At 35.4% G+C, this 20069-nt stretch overlaps 2 protein-coding genes across 5 annotated transcripts; both read left to right on the top strand.

Annotated features, from left to right (window-relative positions):
- The first annotated feature begins 1197 nt into the window (after nt 1-1197).
- On the top strand, nt 1198-15729 carry LOC11440718 (serine/threonine-protein kinase ATR). 2 transcript variants are annotated; one of them, XM_003592627.4, is made up of 13 exons: nt 1206-1785; nt 2880-3175; nt 3284-3408; nt 3648-3792; nt 3934-4512; nt 4585-4660; nt 5203-5518; nt 6044-7336; nt 8823-12159; nt 12311-12880; nt 13578-14201; nt 14551-14745; nt 15045-15729. In XM_003592627.4, the coding sequence occupies exons 1-13, from the start codon at nt 1344-1346 to the stop codon at nt 15210-15212; spliced, it is 8166 nt and encodes a 2721-aa protein (XP_003592675.3). In that variant the 5' UTR covers nt 1206-1343; the 3' UTR covers nt 15213-15729. The 2 variants fall into 2 exon arrangements, with proteins under 2 accessions (XP_024628250.1, XP_003592675.3); XM_024772482.2 differs by lacking the exons at nt 14551-14745; nt 15045-15729 and having other exon boundaries at nt 1198-1785; nt 13595-13734.
- Nucleotides 15515-19838, top strand: LOC11423865 (uncharacterized). 3 transcript variants are annotated; one of them, XM_039830055.1, is made up of 6 exons: nt 15515-15648; nt 16853-16933; nt 17203-17673; nt 18166-18258; nt 18354-18769; nt 19072-19833. In XM_039830055.1, the coding sequence occupies exons 3-6, from the start codon at nt 17226-17228 to the stop codon at nt 19726-19728; spliced, it is 1614 nt and encodes a 537-aa protein (XP_039685989.1). In that variant the 5' UTR covers nt 15515-15648; nt 16853-16933; nt 17203-17225; the 3' UTR covers nt 19729-19833. The 3 variants fall into 3 exon arrangements, with proteins under 3 accessions (XP_039685989.1, XP_024628240.1, XP_003592674.2); XM_024772472.2 differs by lacking the exon at nt 15515-15648 and adding an exon at nt 16419-16508 and having other exon boundaries at nt 17233-17673; nt 19072-19838; XM_003592626.4 differs by lacking the exon at nt 15515-15648 and adding an exon at nt 16419-16508 and having other exon boundaries at nt 19072-19834.
- Nucleotides 19839-20069: the final 231 nt, after the last annotated feature.

The following is a 20069-nucleotide window of genomic DNA, read 5'->3' as shown; positions in this document are numbered from 1 at the left end:
AGTTCCAACTTCGGTGCATTTTATTCATTGTAGTCTTTATTGAAATGTTATACATAATATATTTAAACATGTCGACAACTAATAATATAGTCAACCTGATGCTTATATATGAAAATCGAAACAAACCCGTGCATCACACAGGTCAGGGTCTAGTTGTGTTAAATTGTAGTAAAACATTAGAGAACAAACTCAGGGAAATGACAAAAACTAAAAAATTTATTGTTCAATAAACCACAACACAACTTTTATCTTGTATATAAATTGTCTAAAATACCAACATACTTGTTTGTCGACCAAAATTTGCATAGGAATTTTTTTTTCAATATAATAAATTTTATATTGTATTGTCCTGCCTTATTTATGGTGTTCTATCAAGTACTTACAAACATAATGAGACTTATCCCCTAGTTACTTGTGTAATGAATTAAACTTGGAAGATCTAAGAAGACAATAGGAACACTTTAAAGTAAAAGTACATTAAAGACTTTTTTTATTTGTAAAAGAAAGGCGCAATGCATCATCTTATTCTTATTTTGACAAGTTCTTATCTTATTATATCACACACAAACACTTTTTTATTTAAATTATTGTACATTTCCCCTCAAAAGAAATTATTGTACATTTATTTTTGTTGATTTTTATTTTCTTAACAATTCTTACTAGTTTAATATATTATTATTTTCACTACCAAAAAAATATACTATTATTTTTATTTGTATTTCATATGTTCCAAACACAATTTTTTTTACAAGAATGTTCCAATTATAATCAACTCTTGTTATTTTATATTGTTAATTTTTAGTATATTATACATCGTTTTTTTACGTGTGTTAATAATCCTCTGAGTGATTCTTAAGGAAAGAGACTCTGATAATCCAAAGATTAACCGTAAGATAAGTATAGTTTAACCAATAACTGTTCTATATAGGAATCAAACTCAAACTCTTCCGAATGATTATTATATATTGATTTTATTTACTTTGTATTGATGCAATATATGTGTTGATAAATAAATAAAGGAACCACCCGTAATTTTTTTTGAAGGAACGAATCTAATTCAAACAACATTATTGGATGAAATAAATAAAAATTCAAGGAAGCTATACCAAACAAAATCTTTCGAATGTATGTATGTATGTATGTATGTAGTAAGGTCTTGTTAAAATCCCAAGTGACAATCTCGTTCCAAGGCCCATGTCCAGCCTCTTGGTCAAAATGGGTCAAAAATGGTCATAAGAAAACAACGACACACAAGGGAAAATACTAGTAAAATAAGAAATGAAATTGAATTGAAGGAGTACATTTGGGAGGGAAGATGAAATGAGAAGAAAAGCGAGCAGTTAATGTTCACAGAGAAGAAGATGACAAGGGCAACCTTCGCTAACTTAGTAGAGCAAATTCGAGAAGGCATAACAGCATCATCTTCTCCAACTTCTAACAACTATTCCGATGACGAAGTTTTGAATATCCGCTTCCGTCGCATCATCCTCAATCTTCTCCACACTTACTTCCTCCCTTCTTCCGCCGGATTAGAGAAAGAAGTCGGTGCTGCAGTCAGACTCATCTCTTACACGGCCAAAAATAATCCCGGTGTCTTCTATCACGGCAAAGCCACTGGGGTTTTACCTGTCATTGCTCCTTTGCTCCCTTTTCTCGCCGATCCTCTTTTTAGCTCTCGTCATGGTATCTTCTTTGAAACTATCGGTTCACTTTTATCCTCACTTCGATCCGCTGATCGTGATTTTTATCGACATTTCTTCGTTGATTGCATGTTCCTCATTCAAGGTATTACGTACTAACTACTCATTCCAATCAAATCAAATCAAATCAGATTAACTAACTTGTTTTAAGCATTTTAGGGTTTATTCCCAACTTATGCAAAACAACTTACCACATGTCTATAAATTGTTTTCATATTATTTCAGCTTATAACTTATACAAATACAATTTTATTTTATCTTTTCTTGTAGAAATAACTTATTCATGCATTTATATGATAAGTAATTGTGCTATAAGCGCTTAATTAATTTTGTTTTTATCCAAATAGACCTTGGCCCCGTTTGGATTGGCTTATTTTGAGCTTATGCGGGCTTATTTACTGCCATAAGCCTTCTTAAAGGTTTTGGGTAAATAATTAAAAATAGCTTATCATAGTTTCATAAGGTGCTTATGCCATATTTTAATAAGCCTAAATTTTCAGCTTACCCTCCAGCTTAACAAGGAGTTTATGAATTTATGTAACCTCCTTCGATTCTCTCTGGATCCACAACATATATTTTATTTTATTTTTTTGTTTTTAGAAAAAAACATATATTTTAATTATAATGTTAGTTATCTTTGGTGTGCATGAGTAACAAAATTGCTATATATTTATCTTACTAAAGTAACACATGTAACTAAGATTTTTTTTATTTTTTTGTTACGACACACAATTAGGTAACTTTGATATTTTTTTAAGGACGAAGATTGATTAGAATATATATATATATATATATATATATATATATATAATTATAATTAATATATTATAATATTTTTTTTACATCTTGATTAATTTTATCAAAAAAAATCTTGATAATTGTGGTTCGATTCTTTGATTTTTTTTGTTAAATTAAAAATATTTAAAATTTCGATAATTGCTTATGTAATGTCACATCCAAATACTTCAATTTATGTAAGTACTTTTTAGTGTGCATATCCAAACATAAATAGCTTATCAAATATAAGAACTTATGATGTAAGCTCTAATGTTATAAGCTCTAATGCTATAAGCATCTATATAAGCTGTTTATCCAAACGGGGCCCTTATTTATAGTGACTAATTTAGGATACTGGTGTTTCTGTTAGTAACTGTTTTTGTTTTGTTTTCACATTGATAGATATTTTACACGTGGCTTCTCTATCAGACGGATCCTCTAGGGTGATGGTTAAGTGTTTCTCCAAGACCTTCTCTGGAGTTGAAGATCTTCCACCCGCTAATAAACCAGTTGATGGTTGTGGTTTGTTGATTGACCTGACTGGCAAAAGCAGGTTGCAACCTTTTGCAACTTGGATTTTGAAGCTTCTCAGTAAATGTCTAACTGAAGGAACACTCTGTGTTGAAGGATTGATCCATGCTTCGTTTGTCTCTTCCGCGTGTTCTCTTTTATGCTATGGGGATTCTGATCTGCATATGGTGGGTGATGGTTGATGAAAATTTGAAATTCATGTTTTTCCACCTTATTTTACTTATATTTTATCGGAAATGATGCCAATTGTCTGACAATTTATGTTTTTCTGCAAGGCATGCTTTGGCTTTGTGCACATCATTGCGACGGTGACAAGCTATGAACTAATTCCTTATCAGAATTTAATCCGCTCAATAGTTACTATCTTGAATTTGGATAAGGAGGGGCTTCCTTCTTTCAGGTTTGGATATGTTTGCCTTTTCTTCTCATATGAATGGTCTTTTAACAGTACACTATGGCTAGGCCCCTGCTCAATGATTTTCTTATGAAATTATGCTTCCTTTTTGATTAAATTGTTACTTTTATTACAATATGATGTTTTGAAGAAAAAAAAAATGTATAAAAAACAAAGTAAATATTATTTTTTCGAAGTCTTTTACAATGTACAAACATTAAGATTAAGATGGAGCTCACCTGCAGAAACATGGCTTATGATTCATCGTTGGGTGTTTGCCTCAATACACTCTACTCTAGCTGTCCAGAAGATATCGTCAAATTAACAGCTACTGATTTAGTCGGTGTATTCTTTGGATCACTGAGGAGAACCAAAAGCCAGGAACTTAAGGTTAGCATTGATACTTACTTATTTTTTTGTTAGAGCAGCTTTGTTAACTAGAGAGCTATTCATAAAAGTTTTATTCCAGTTTCTACAAGTTTATAGATTTGAAGGGAATTGATCAAGATGACTTAAAATTATTCTTTTCAGGTTGCACTATGCAGTGCTTATGTTAGAATTGCTAAAGTTTGCCCCCCTCATGTATGGAAGCCAGAGCATCTCATATCTACACTCTGTCATCCGGAACCATGTTTACCTTTGATTGAGTGCTTTCAAGTAGCTGTATCTACTCTTGGTGCACATCTTTTTGTGGGAATCCAAGGAAACACTAAGAATGTAGCCCTTTTATCAAATGAAAACAAGTCAATTGAAAGCATGAAGCATGGCCAAAAGAGGTCCATTCAGGATATGGATAATTTTAAGATCAAACGCCAAAAACTAAATGAAGAAATTAATGTTGCAGATGCCAGTATTGAGGTGGAATGCAAATATAGTTGTATAGTTACTTGCCAAAGAGTAGAAGATTATGCTAACCATATGAATAAATCTCTTCTAACGTTTGTTCAATCGTTAAATGCTCCCGCTGCTGGACCTTGTTCTTTGAGGCCAGATATTGCTTTATCTGCACTTAGCAATCTATGCATTGCCTTCTCTATGTATCCAGAGAGTGATCTGTCTATCAGAATCTTTCAGCAGATGCTTGTATGGCTTTCTTGGATAGCTGAGCAGGTAGGAACGGTTGCAAAGTCCTATTATATAATTTGTTTATTTTCCAACAAACTAAGTTCTATGTCTTTATAGGCGAAACAAGGAAGTTTGATTATTGTAGATATTTCCACCTACCTAGAAGGAATTCACAGCGTATTGCTTTTGCGAAGTAAGTTTTGGACCTTACCTCTTAACTGATTCTGTGAATTAACATCTACTTTTTCCTTTATTCCTTAGCAGGAAAACATCATACTTCTTTCTAGGTGATTACATTACTTTGTGTCTGATTTTCTTTGATGGCAAGTAGATTATAAGGATTATTATTCTCTCAATGGATTCTTTGGATTTTGGTAGACTTTGGACATGAATCATGATGACGTGTTTGATATCTCTCAATGCTTTGTTTTGTGTTGAAATGTTTCTAGATATAAAAAACGGCATTGAAGGCATGAGAGTAATATTGAGAGTCTTGTTAAATATATTATTGTAGAGCCAAGTCTACCATTTCCGGTCATGGCTCTTTTTTAAGGGTTCTTTAATATCTTGTTGCTAGTAGCATTCTAGATTTACGGTACTGTCCTCTTGTGCACATTAAGCAAGGGTGTTGGTTCTTCTGGGGGGGGGGGGGGGGGGTTGTTAGTAAGCAACCAAATATAGGGATTTCACTGATTTCTCTCGATATATCCTTTACTAATGACTTCTCTCAATCAGGTGCCTCTTTCAAGGAGAACAACCCATTACAGAATGAGAATTACCATGTAGACCTTATGCTTTTTGTGCTTAAACTTCCCTGGACTCATACGCTCATCGCCATTGATAATCAATTGCCATGGAAAATTAAATGCCTCTCTCTTCAAGTATTATCGAAGTTAGGTCCAGGCTTGAGCACTGAAGTTGTTCTTGAAGTTTTAGATTTGGGTCTTCGTGATGAAGCTGAAGAAGTCAGGACTGAAGCAGCTATTTCTATGCCAGTGATGGTTTTGTGGTCTGGTCTTGATGTATCACCTCCTGTCTTTGAAAGGATGGAGTAAGTAAACTTTGTTGATACTTTTGCATACATATTTCAATAACATGTCAGACTTGTCGTTTGGTTAGTTTGAATATAGGCGTATTAATTTCAATGTCTCAATTGCAGGAGCTGATTCAAAGATTATATTCTTAAGTTATTTTCTTTCCTTTAAACCGTTGGGTCTATTTCCTAGGACGGATTTTCTGTTAAAAAGTCATCATGTATGCACATGGAGCTTGCTTTTCAATATTATCTAGTCTAGTTGGATTCAGTTAATGAACCACACACTTTGAAATGAGAAAATCTTTTTTCTTTAAGTGGGTTGCCTGTCCTATAAATGATTTGATTTTAAACAGTTTTCACTGTTTCAAATTTATGATGGCTTTTCTTTATTGTTAAGCAGTTTCTTTTTGTTTTTTACCCAGTAATGTAATAGTTCTTTTAAGTTTTTGGCAAGGAAGTGTGTGGATGAAAGTTGTTTCTTGCGAATAAAATAGAGAGACAAGTCTTCTGGTTGTTTACTTCTCTCCGTACAATATGCAGGTACTTAAGAACAGATAAAGACGTAAAGAAACTTCTTCCCATATCTCTTGGCCTATTGTCATGTCTTCATGGATGCAGACGAGCTGAATCCGGTCTTCCTAGGAACGAGTGCCGGTTATTTCTAAAGGGGGAAAGTGGAAGATCGAGTTGGACGATAGATGATTTACTGCAAGGTTTCAGCTGTTCAAAATGCGATAAAAAATTTCTTCGCAATCACAATGAGCGGCATCCTCCCGTCATTCTTCGATCTGATACGTGTCTAGTAGATGCAGAAGTTAGTTCGGACTGTAGTTTCATGCAGCTGCAATCTGTATTTTTTAATCTTCTTTTTGATGAGTCCTCAGAGGATGTCCAGATTTCCTGCGTGAAAGTTATTCATCGCATCCTTGCACATGGTGCCCCTGATATTCTGCTCAAGACAAGGCTTGAGTGGATAAAATGTGTAAAATATTTATTGACTAGTAGGAGCAAGGAATTGAGAGATGCATTTTGCAGTCATATTAGTTCATTTATGGATGGCCGTATTTTGAGTTTAATATTTGCTGGAGATCCGGATAAAAGCAAGGAGCAAAGTTTTTTGGATACAGTTCAACATGGCATGACAGTCACTGATAGTCCACATCCACATATATTAGAGACTTTAATGGAATGTACTGCAGAAATAATGATTTCTGTTGATATAGGTAGCAAACTGTTTTTATCTTCTCTTATACTGCTGGTTGATAAGCTTGATAGCAAACATGTGACTGTGAGAATGAACGCGTCAAGGTTAATAAACAAATCTTGTCATTTCCATCTTAGTGGAGGTCTTGAACTAATTATTTCTAAATATGCTCATATTCGTAATGAACTGTATGATTATCTCTCTGAGAGACTTGGTAGCCGCCCGGTCTTAGTGAAGGAGTTTGCAGAATCTGTTTTTGCTGTTGAGACTGAAGAACTTGTCAAGAAAATGATTCCTTCTGTTCTCCCAAAGCTTGTGGTGGCTCAGAAGTATAATAGTCAAGCAGTTGACACCTTAAATGAGTTGGCCAAGTGTGTAAACACTCATATGGTGCATGCGAGAGAGGACCCACAAAGCCCTATGGCGCTTCTGACAATTAGTTGGCTGCCAAAAGTGCTTGCTTTTGCTCTTCATCAAACAGATGACCAACCGCTACTTTCTGCTGTGCAGTTTTACCAAGTACAAGCTGGTTCTGACAAGAAGGAATTATTTCTTGCTGCTTTACCGGATCTTCTAGATGAACTTGTATGCTTTACAGATACTGGCGATTCAGATGAGATAAGCAAAAGGTAACTAGATACTTCTGAAACCTGATTGCACTTTTTTTCATAGGTGCACTTTGTCAATCACATTGTGGTTGGCTACTATCAAATCTGGATACTAATATTTTAAATTCATATGTTTGTCTCAGAAACTATGTTGTTTTTGCCTCAGATTTAGCTATATTAGTGTTATATTATTATTATTAATCAATTTATAATCATTATTATTTTATTATATTTATCAAGGAAATTAAAACCGGACCGGACCGGCCGGTTCAATTGTGAACCGGACCAATGTCCGGTCCGAAATGGCTTTAAAACCGTTATGTCATAAAACCGGAGGTTCAGGAGGTTTAACTGGTTGGACCGCGTTTTGGTTCTTTTATTCGCGCAAAAAAAAAAAAAAAAACAGACAATGGCTTTGGTCTCAGTTTCGCGTTTGTTCACACAGACGTTACCAGGAGAAACCCTCACAGTAGAATTCAAGCAAGACCGCAAGTAGATGAACAGAGAATTGAACAATCGATTTGGTTCAAGAAGAAGATGAAGAGAGAATTGAACCGTGAATTAAAAATAGAACAAACCATAAGGGATGCAATAATACAGGTGAAGCTTGTAAACTGCGGCGGCTGTGTTTGCTTTCATTTTTCATTAGCAACCATTTTAGGGTTACAGGTTATAATAGGAGTGGGCTGCATCTCTAAACAAAAGTGGGCTTGGGCTGTATATAGGTGTAAACGTATACAAGTGAAATCAAATAAAAAAGTCACAAAAAACTTTATTTATTTTAGGGTTAATTAAGTTTTTAGTCCCTATAAATATTCACAGTTTTGGGTTAATATATTACAAAAATAATTTTATTTAGTCCAATGCTACCTATTTTATATATAAATGTGATATTTTATTAAAAATGGTTCGACCCCGGTTCAACCCCGGTTGGACCTTCAAACCCTGAACCCATGCCTTTACCGGTTTGATGTCCGGTCCGGTTCTGATTACCTTGGTATTTATTCACTCATCTTTGACTAACAGAAACTGGTTATTTCACTATTGGTATTAACTAGTTAACTAGCAATTATAGTTAGTTCTACATATTCATTTCTTTCATGATACTCCTATTGACTTCTATCATAAGCAAAAAGAAGGTTTCATACTTATACAAGTTCTAACAACAAACAAAGTAATGTTACGAGTGTCATGAATGGCTTTTTTTGTTTGTTTTTAACGCCCCTCTCAAGTGAGAGGCATTTGTGTTTGAAGCACGGACAACACATAGACTCTCCAACCCTATGCTTCAAATTCAACCTTTTTATTGGAAGAATGAGGTTAGCAAGGATCGAGCTCTAAAAAGCTTGGTTATAGATGCTTTGATACCATGTCATTAATGGTGAACCAATTATCCCGATAGTTCAAGCTGTTAGTTGAAGAGATATAAATGGTTTTTATACTATATTTCTAACAAAGGGTACACGAGCTTTGCATGTCCTTCACTTATTCTTCTGTTTGTTGACAGATTAGCTAGACTGCCTCAGATGATTAAAGACATTGCTAAAGTTCTAAACGGTGCAGAAGATCTTCCAGGATTTTTGAGGAATCATTTTGTTGGCCTTCTTAACAGCATAAACAAAAAAATGCTCCATTCCAATGATCTCTTGCTTCGTAAACAAGCATTAAACCTAATTGAGATGCTGATTAGAATGATGGGTTCTCATCTCAATACTTATGTGCCAAAACTGATGGTGCTTCTCTTACATGCTATTGATAAAGAATCACTGCCATCGGAGGGTCTGTCTGTCTTACATTTTTTCATAAAGCAATTATCTAAAGTTTCACCATCTAGCATTAAGCATATAATTTCTCAAGTTTTTGCTTCTCTTCTTCCCTTCTTGGAAAGAGACAGAGAAAATACCTCAATACATTTGGGCAAAGTGGTAAAAATTTTAGAAGAACTTGTTTTAAAGAATAGGGATATCCTAAAGCAGCATATATCTGAGTTCCCTCCGCTGCCCACTATACCTGCTTTGGTGCAAGTGAACCAAGAAATTGAGGATGCTCGCGGGACATTGGCTTTGAAGGATCAACTACGAGACGTGGTTGATGGTTTAAATCATGAGAACATAAATGTGAGGTACATGGTAGCATCTGAGCTTCACAAACTTCTGAACTTGAGATGGAAGGATATTACAGATCTAATCACTGCTGAAGCTGGTTCAGACTTGGATGTTTTGAGTTCTCTGATCACATCATTATTAAGAGGATGTGCAGAAGAATCAAGGACCGCAGTGGGGCAGCGGTTGAAGTTGGTCTGTGCTGATTGTCTTGGATCCCTTGGTGCTGTTGACCCTGCTAAGGTAAAAGGGTTTTCATGTCAACGTTTCAAAATTCAATGCTCTGATGATGACCTTATATTTGAGCTGATCCACAAGCATCTAGCTCGGGCATTTAGATCTGCACCTGATACTGTTATTCAAGACTCTGCTGCAGTGGCTATACAGGAGTTGCTAAAGTTTGCTGGTTGTGGGGCTTCACTGGATGAGAATGCTTCAACTAAGATCAGGACAACCAATGGTGGTAATGAGACGAATAATAGGGGCCAGAAATTATGGGATAGGTTTTCTAATTATGTGAAAGAGATAATAGCCCCATGCTTAACATCGAGGTTTTTTCTTCCAAAAGTAGCCGATTCAACATCTGCTGGCCCTATTTACCATCCATCTCTGTCATTTAGAAGATGGATTTTCTTTTGGATAAAAAAACTGACTGTGCATGCCACTGGATCTCGTGCAAGCATCTTTAATGCTTGTCTAGGAATTGCACGCCATGATATGCAAACAGCAATATATTTGCTTCCCTACTTGGTTCTTAATGCTGTGTGTCATGGCACGGAGGAGGCACGCCACAGCATAACACAGGAAATTCTATCTGTTCTTGATGCGGCTGCATCAGAGAATAGTGGAGCTCCAGTTAATGGATTCAGTGGTGGTCAAAGTGAAGTTTGTATTCAATCCGTGTTCACTCTTCTTGATAATCTTGGACAGTGGGTGGATGATGTTGAACAAGAAGTTGCTCTCTCCCTTTCTCAATCATCTTTTTCTAAGCAACAAAAGTCAAAGGATCGAAGTCCAGTTTCCCTGACAGATCAAGACCAACTCATTGTACAATGTAAGTATGTCTCAGAGCTTCTATCTGTGATTCCGAAGGTGACTCTTGCGAAGGCTTCTCTTAGGTGCCAGGCTTATGCCAGGTCGTTGCTGTACTTTGAGTCTCATGTGAGGGAAAAGTCCGGTGCTTTCAACCCTGCTTCCGAGAGGAGTGGCATCTTTGAGGATGAAGATGTTTCACATCTTATGGAAATATACAGCTGTTTGGATGAGCCTGATGGACTATCTGGCCTGTCATGTTTAAGTAAATCTTTGAGGTTACAAGATCATCTATTAATGAACAAAAAGGCTGGGAATTGGGCTGATGTTTTAACTTCTTGCGAACAAGCTTTGCAGATGGAACCGACCTCAGTTCAGAGGCATTCAGATGTTCTTAACTGTTTACTAAATATGTGCCACCTTCAGGCAATGGTCACTCATGTTGATGGTTTAGTTTCTAGGATTCCTCGGTACAAGAAAGCATGGTGCATGCAAGGTGTGCAGGCTGCCTGGAGGCTCGGAAGGTGGGATTTGATGGATGAGTACCTAAGTGGAGCTGAAGATGACAGTTTAGTTTGCAGTAGCTCGGAAAGTAATGCTTCATTTGACTTGAATGTCGCAAAGATTCTCCAAGCAATGATGAAGAGGGACCACTACTCAGTTGCAGAGAGAATTTATTTAACCAAGCAGTCACTAACTGCTTCCATAGCTGCTGCAGGAATGGATTCTTACACGCGGGCCTACCCATTTGTTGTAAAACTTCACTTTCTACGGGAATTGGAGGACTTCCATTCTCTTTTGGGAGATGACTCTTTCTTAAAGAAATCATTCCATTTAGATGATCCAGCTTTCTCTAAGTTAGTAGACAACTGGGAGAATCGACTTAGAATTACACAATCATCACTCTGGGCTAGGGAGCCACTCCTAGCTTTCAGGAGAATGATTTTTGGTTCAAGTAGTCTTGGTGCTCAAGTTGGCAATTGCTGGCTTCAATATTCAAAACTATGTCGTTTGGCGGGTCATTATGAAACAGCCAACAGAGCAATTTTAGAAGCCCAGGCCTCTGGCGCACCTAATGTTCACATGGAAAAAGCAAAACTCCTCTGGAGCACCCGGCGGGCTGATGGTGCCATATCAGTGCTGCAACAGTCTCTCTTGAACATGCCTGCTGAGGTCTTAGGTGCTGCTGTAATTTCATCTATTACTAGCCTTTCCCTTGTACCACTTAATCCCCCACCTATTGTTTTTGAAAGTCAAGTTCCAAACGAGAACAAAGACATTGCGAAGACCCTTCTTCTGTACTCAAGGTGGACTCATTACACCGGGCAGAAACAGAAGGAAGATGTAACAAGTCTTTATACCAGGGTGAGGGAACTGCAACCTAAATGGGAGAAAGGATACTTCTATGCGGCTAAGTATTGTGATGAAGTGCTTGTTGATGCCAGGAAACGCCAGGAGGAGAATGTTGAACTTGGCCCTAGACTAGTTCCTTTTGCAAGTGTTGCTATTGGCTCTTCAAACTTAAATAATGAGAAGCGTTGGTGGTCTTATGTTCCTGATGTGTTGTTATTGTATGCAAAAGGACTTCACAGGGGACACAAGAATCTATTTCAGGCACTTCCAAGGTTATTAACCCTCTGGTTTGACTTCGGAAGCATGTGTCTAAGAAGTGGTTCATCAAAAAAGGATTTACAGCCTGTGCTAAATCAGGTGGGTGGATAACTTTTCTTCTCTCTTTGTTTTCTGTTTTCAATACATAAACATTTCTTTAGTTTTTTTTTTTTTACGAAACATTCACATTCTTTTTGTTCACTGCTCTTTGCGTTTATAGTAATTACCATGTTGTCTTTTGCTTTGGTAGGTAACAAAGATTATGGGAATCTGTTTGAAGGATTTACCAACATACCATTGGTTGACAGTGCTACCACAATTGGTTTCAAGAATTTGCCATCAAAATGGTGATATTGTTAAACTAGTCAAACTTATCATTACATCCGTTCTCCGCCTGTATCCACAACAGGGCCTATGGATTATGGCTGCAGTTTCAAAATCCATCGTTCCTTCAAGGCGCGAAGCAGCAGCTGAAATTATACAAGGTGCACGTAAAGATTTCAAGCTAGGAAGTGATGAGAACAGATTGTTTATTCAATTTGCTAGCCTAATCGATCATTTGATCAAGTTATGCTTCCATGCTGGTCAGTCAAGAGCAAGGACAATTAATCTCTCAACTGAATTTAGTGCTCTAAAGAGGATGATGCCCCTGGGAATTATAATGCCAATTCAACAATCTCTTACCGTAAATCTGCCAGCTTATGATGGGAATCTGGGTAATTCACTTATGTCTAATATATTTTCTGCCACAGATCTTCCTACTATATCAGGCATTGCTGACGAGGCTGAAATTCTATCGTCACTTCAGCGGCCTAAGAAAGTATGTTCTTACTGAATTTCTCCCTGAATATGCCTGTGTTGTTTTTGTGATTCTTGAGTAGGCCGTTAATTTTGTTTATGTGCATGGTGTGGTACAACATTTTTTACATAATTTAAAACGAGTAAGCATCATAACTCATGAGAACAAAATACGATATTGTTATTGCTTATAATTAGGAACATTCTTTGCATATGCACATTAATAATTGGATGGGTAATCTCCAAATGCACGTGTCTATTCTCAAGTTTTGAAATTTCATGAAGGGATGACCATATCTTCCCAGAGAAAAAATGATTCTCTTAGGGTTGCATTTCACATAAAACTGATGTGACATGTGCCAACTCCAAGGCAGACCATTCTGTACTTGACCGGGTGATTAATTTTTCATATTAAACGATGGATCTTGGGGAACATGTTAAGTTATCTAAAAATAGAAATTTGTATTTAAAGAAACGATTTTTAAACTTTTGAAGAATTGAATGCACAAATTCCAAGAAAATATCTCTGTATTTAGTTCATTACCTTGTGCCTTAGGGAACGTGGCTAACATTTCCCTTAATCCATTTGGTTAACTTAAGATGCTGGGCAGGTCTGAGGAACCCGTCTTCAGTAGAACTTAACTGAATGCCACTGTTGTCTGCTGTTATGTATCACTTTATGTACCGTCTTCTTGATGAATGCCTTTGTATCTCATCAGATTATTCTACTGGGCAGTGATGGCCTTGAGCGCCCGTTTCTCTGCAAACCCAAGGATGACCTCCGTAAAGATGCTCGTATGATGGAGTTCACAGCAATGATTAACCGACTGCTATCCAAATATCCTGAAAGTCGTAGAAGGAAGCTATATATTCGCACATTTGCTGTGATTCCTCTGACAGAGGACTGCGGTCTGGTAGAGTGGGTACCCCACACTCGTGGGCTTCGACAAATTCTTCAAGACATATATATTACTTGTGGGAAGTTTGATCGGCAGAAAACAAATCCTCAAATTAAGCGAATTTATGATCAATGTCAAGGTAAAGTGGCAGGGGATGAGATGCTGAAGGACAAAATACTTCCAATGTTTCCTCCTGTTTTCCATAAATGGTTCTTGACAACATTTTCTGAGCCTGCTGCGTGGTTCAGAGCACGTGTTGCTTACGCTCACACGACTGCTGTTTGGTCCATGGTTGGGCATATTGTGGGACTGGGTGACCGGCACGGTGAAAACATTCTTTTTGATTCTACCAGCGGTGATTGTGTTCACGTTGATTTCAGTTGCTTATTTGACAAAGGTTTGCAATTGGAGAAACCCGAACTTGTTCCTTTCAGGCTAACACAGGTAAGAGAGGCCCATAATTGGAAAACATATGCAAATCTGCCATATTTTATGTTATATATCTTTTCCTATGAAAAGACATAGATATTTTTGAAATGATTTGAATTATATAAAGAGAGAAGGAAAAAAAAGACTTGTGGTCTCCTAATTATAGTTAAATAGGAAAATAAATCATAATATATCATACATATTATTTCTACAAGCAATGCAGGTCATGCACTTGCACTTAAGATATAATTTTTATATACTTCATGCTGATGATACTTTATCACACTTGATGCTAATTTTTTTGTTCTCATGTGTATGAATGCCAACCTCTTGGTTCTGGTTGGTTTTGCAATAAAACCTACAGAACATGATTGATGGCTTAGGCATCACTGGATATGAGGGTATCTTCTTGAGGGTTTGCGAAATCACACTTTCTGTATTGAGGACACACAGGGAGACTCTCATGAGCGTGCTTGAAACTTTTATCCACGATCCTCTTGTGGAATGGACAAAATCTCACAAGTCCAGTGGCGTAGAAGTTCAGAATCCTCATGCACAGGTTTGACATTGAGCTGTTGTTTACAAGAATTGGCTCTAAATCAGCTGCTTCCGAATTTTTATTTTTTTTCTATCAGGGATACAATGTCAACTAAGCTTTTTTCACTGAATGAGATGGATCATAATTATTTCATTAGGAATAGTTTAAATTACAACAATTTAAAAAAAAAAGCGTCAGTGTTTGTGGTTTATCTTATATTCATTTAAGTAGACGACCTATATCCTTGGTTATATAGTTTGCGAAAGACTAGTGCAATTAAAATTATTGTTTTAATAAATTTTATGGAATTTATTTATCAGCGAGCTATTAGTAATATTGAGGCAAGGTTACAAGGAGTGGTTGTTGGTGTTGGAGCTGCACCGTCATTACCTCTAGCTGTAGAAGGTCAAGCACGCAGGCTAATTGCTGAAGCAGTCTCTCACAAGAATCTAGGAAAGATGTATGTATGGTGGATGCCTTGGTTTTGAAGATTTAAATGGCTCGAGAAGATCTTCACTTATTGATTCAGATGAGTACGATGTTATTAGTTTCATTTTGATCCTCGGTGTAATTGCTGAAGGTTGTTTATGCATGTATACATAGAAGCAATTTAGATGTGCAAACAAAATGCTGAGGAAAGAATGGATCAAGCTTTTCTTATCATGGTCAAACCAAGTCTTGGACTGTGAGGCTATTGGAGCTGAATGCATAAAGCATTTAAGCAGATATATTGTCCTTGTCATGGCTCATTTAAGAGATTCACGGTGATGACGTGTCCTTCAAACTTGCTGATTTGTAGTTCATGGTGAAATTGGCTTGAGATGCGAGATAGTCAACATCGACATAGATCCTGAGTCCAGACTTTGCTTGAAGCTGCATCTGAATGAAACCTGACGCTACATTACATAGTTTCAACTGCTTGAGGTCTGCTTCACAAGTATCCCTCTCATGTAAACTTGTTTTAGAGTTGGCATTGCAATGTATATTCTTCAGGGTTATTGTGAACATCTTTGTATATGAATCCTAGTTTGTTGCTTATATCATTTAGGGTTAATTAAGTTTTTAGTCCCTATAAATATTTATGGTTTTGTTTTTAGTCCCTACAAAATAAAATCACAATTTTTAGTCCCTGTGACATTTTCCTTAAGCATTTTAGGGACCAAAAATGTTGATGGAAATTTTTGACAGGGACAAAAATGCTGATGAAAATTTTTATAGGGACTAAAAAGTGTGATTTTATTTTGTAAGGTCTAAATACAAAACTGTGAATATTTATAGAGACTAAAAACTTAATTAACCCTATCATTTATAGAAATTATGATTTGTGGATGCATAAGTTCCATTACATATCAAAGTGACGTAAAAATATTTACTGGCGCCATGTCATTTTCCCCTCTTCAGCGTCACAAATAAAGAAAAGTATATAACTTGCGTGGAAATGCAAAACATATATAGCTAAATTCCGGACTTTGTATAGTGCTATACTTAGTTGGCAAGGTAAAGTAAAATAAAATATGCTATACTTGGTTGGGCACTTGATCAAAATTTCATGTCCTTAGCAATTAATGTAGCATCCAAGTAAAAAATATTCAACTTGTAAATGATAAGGAACTCAAATCAGTACGTATCTTAATGGGTCATCGTTCAATTGAACTCTTTCTATATAGGTAATAATCATCTTCCCATCACCAGTAGTAATTTCTAATATGTTTTAACTATGTCCGACTCCAATTCAATTACTGCTATTACCTCACCATTTGCACGGGAAGTGTGCATGCCTGAGGGTATGATTTTCAATAACAACATTTCAAATTCTTTATTATTCAATGTAATGAAAATCTTATATCTTTTGAGCTCATATGATTGGTTTAAATTAATTAATGTTCGTCCTACATTTTATTCATGATGAAAATGGTTGGCCTTTTTTTTATATAAAAAGGGAAACCACTTACGTTTGTTTATAAAATTAAACTAATATAGGTATGATTAGTTTTTTTTTTTTTTTTTTGGGTAGAATAGGTTTGATTTGTTTATTCACAACTTGTTAGATTCTATTGATTTAATAATCAACATATTAGGCATTTTATAATCAACATATTATTCACAACATCTTTGTTAAACTGTGCAGCGAGACAACTGAATGATGTTGTTGTGGAATTAGAAGCAAGGCATAGTGAATCTCAAGAACGTTTTTCACGAGCATCTGACGGTATGTTATTTTCTTAAATTATGTTTCATTGTATATATCAAATCAAACAAGTGTTTAATTTATTTTAAACAGATTAGTCAATATAGCTTACGAACATTATCTACGCTATATAAATAGATATAAACCTTTGGTGTGACTTTTTTCCATTTTTATTTTACCCTTAATATAAACTATTTTATTCCATTTATATGTAATAAAGTGCGTTATCTAAGTGCATTCATATATGTCAAATGTTATGCTATAAGTGCGTTCACATGAATGAAATACAGGAACATATAAAAAGATTATTTGTATGGCAGCAGCAAAAGGGGATTGGAATAAGGCTTCATCCTATGATAAAACTCATCCTAACTGGATATCTACTCCCTTGACTATGGATGGAGATACAGCTCTTCATATTGCAGTGAGGATGGAAAAAATCAAATTTGTTGAAAAGTTGGTTAAACGTACAAACAAAAAAGATATGGAAATTCGTAGAGTTGATGGAAATACTGTCTTTTGTTTAGCTGCTATTTCAGGAAACGTGAAAATTGCAAGAATTTTATGTGAAAAGAATCCAGAATTGGTATGGATTAAAGGTCATGAAGAAAAGTTGCCAATTCAATTGGCATCCTCAGCCGGGCAACTTCATATGGTGGAGTTTTTGTTTCAAAGGATTCAACAATTCAACAACATTAATTTACTACCATTTCAAGATATTGTCAATCTATTTTTCTTGACCCTTACCAACAACATTTACAGTAAGCAGAGTACAAATATATATACTTGTCTACGATATCAACTTTTACGCACATTTGCATTGAAAAAAACAAACACATATGCTCTATGAAACATGGACACAGCCATGACACCGATACATGAACAGTGTCCGTGGTTCATAGCTTATACTAGATCAAACATATATACTTGTCACAATTTCAAAATTTTCACGTTTGTCTCCTTGTTTTAACATAATAATTTGAAACATTAAATTTAAGAGCAGATTCAATTTTAAATAAATTCATCTTGCTTTAACTAAAGAGGAATTGATTTACAAGTAAATTCTAAATTTAACTATCATGAGCTTATCAAATTTCTTGTAAAAAAAAAAAAAAAGAACTTTTCAAATTAATTATTTTTACAGTGTAAATCTTTCTCAATATTTTGTATATTTTATTTTCAAGTTTTTTTTTTATCATGTCGGGCTTGTTGAGATAAATTATTTATTATTATTTTTTTTTTTGTCATAACAGCTGCGTCAAAGAGTTTATTGGAAAAAAAACCAGGACTCGCTTGTATAGAAAATGAAGATGGGATAACTGCCTTACAATTGCTTGCTAAATCATGTTAGTTCTTTCCCCTTAATCACAAAAATAATTTAATGAATATTATATGTATTATTGAAATTACTAACTCATTTAAATATTTACAATCAATACAGCCTTTCAAAAGCATGCTAGTGGTTATAAAGATTTTTTAAGATCGTTGTTTGAGAGAATAGAAGAAGAAGAAGAAGAAGACCAACTTGTGCAATCTAGAAAAACTTCAAAAGCAATGTTTGAGGCAGCAAAATCAGGAAACATTATAATTTTAGATTTTATCTTCAACTACAATCCGAATCTATTCATGGAAGTCAATTCAAAAGGGCAAAGCATACTTCACATTGCTATCTTATATAGGAAAGGAAGTGTATATCGTTTAATATTCACAAAGGGTTCATACAAGAATGTTTTAGTGCAACATATTGATCTCGAGGGAAACAATATTCTTCACTTGGCTGGAAAGTTCGCAGTTGAAGAAAGATTTGGATCCCCTACACATCAAGCTCTTATTTGCAGTGAAGAGTTATGGTTTAAGGTACTTATTTCTGTATTTCTGACATCAGCAACATCAATTTCTTACGAGTGAAATTCATGCATGTCTCGCATGTTTGGCTCCATTATATTTTTAAAATGGCGAGACTTACCTGAAAATTAGCATTAAAATTTAAAGACAAAGCTTATGCTCTAATCCATAAGGTTTTTAGGGAAGGGAAGTCTCCTCCAAAACAGATACGAGTATGACACTTGCAACATTATATTAAAATTTATTTCTGTTAGACTAACTGTTTAGAAACATATATAATTTGTTTTAGTCTAATAATTTTTAACTGCTTGCAGGAAGTGGAGAAGATAACTCCTCCTACATTCAAAAACATGAAAAATCATGATGGTATGACCCCAATAGAATTGTTTTATGAAAAACACAAACGATCGTCTGAAAAAGCTGTAGAAGAAGTGAATGGAATATCAAATACTTTTATAGTAGTTGCAACACTTATTATCACATTAGGGATCACTGGAGCGCTCACAATTCGTACTAATCCTGTCGGTCCAAAGTCAATATTATTTTGTGATGACATATGGTACATGATATTCATTCTATCAATTGGAGTTGGAGTGAGTTTTTGTGCATCATCGGTACTTTTATTCACCTCAGTTATTCTCCCTTCAACTTGGAGGTTAACAGGAGGTTATGTGTATTCGAGGATAACAAGGATGACAATAGGATACTTGTTCCTTTATGCCTCTGCTTTGGTCATGGGTTTGTTTTCTACTATGTCTGGTGTTGTTTTGGTCTATGATTTCCTCCCTGGTTGGGTCTTTTATTCCATTTTTCCACTTTGTGTTATGCCAGCCTTCGCCTTTGTTTGCTTTTCCTATTATTCTTTATACATCGCTGCGCGTTTGCTACGAGTCTTTTTCCAAGAATGTGCAGCTATGGTTTTGTCCATAATGGGGATTGACTATAACTGGCCTCTTTTTTACTTGGAATGAAAAATTTATACTAGATTGTGATTGAATTTGTAAGTGATTGAATTTGTAATCTCAAGAGACATATTGTCTTAATAATATACAACCTGAAGTTGATATTAATTGTTACCATTTTGTTTTATGGATATGATTAGATTTGTGGCTGAGATTTGGTTTAATCTTGTCCTAGACTTTCCTATATTCACATTGTCTGAAAAGCTCAAAGCTCTTATGACAACTTTCAAAGTTTGGAATCTTAATACTTTTGGCAATGTTAAAGTCAGAGTTGATCAATACATCAAGGATGTGTAATTCATTAAACAACAAATATATCTGATGAAGGATATTCTGATAATCTTCACAAC

Source organism: Medicago truncatula, chromosome 1 (genome assembly GCF_003473485.1).
Source record: "Medicago truncatula cultivar Jemalong A17 chromosome 1, MtrunA17r5.0-ANR, whole genome shotgun sequence".
Classification (NCBI taxonomy): domain Eukaryota; kingdom Viridiplantae; phylum Streptophyta; class Magnoliopsida; order Fabales; family Fabaceae; genus Medicago; species Medicago truncatula.
Note: the sequence above shows the minus strand (reverse complement) of the source record. Positions and strands in the feature narration are given on the sequence as shown.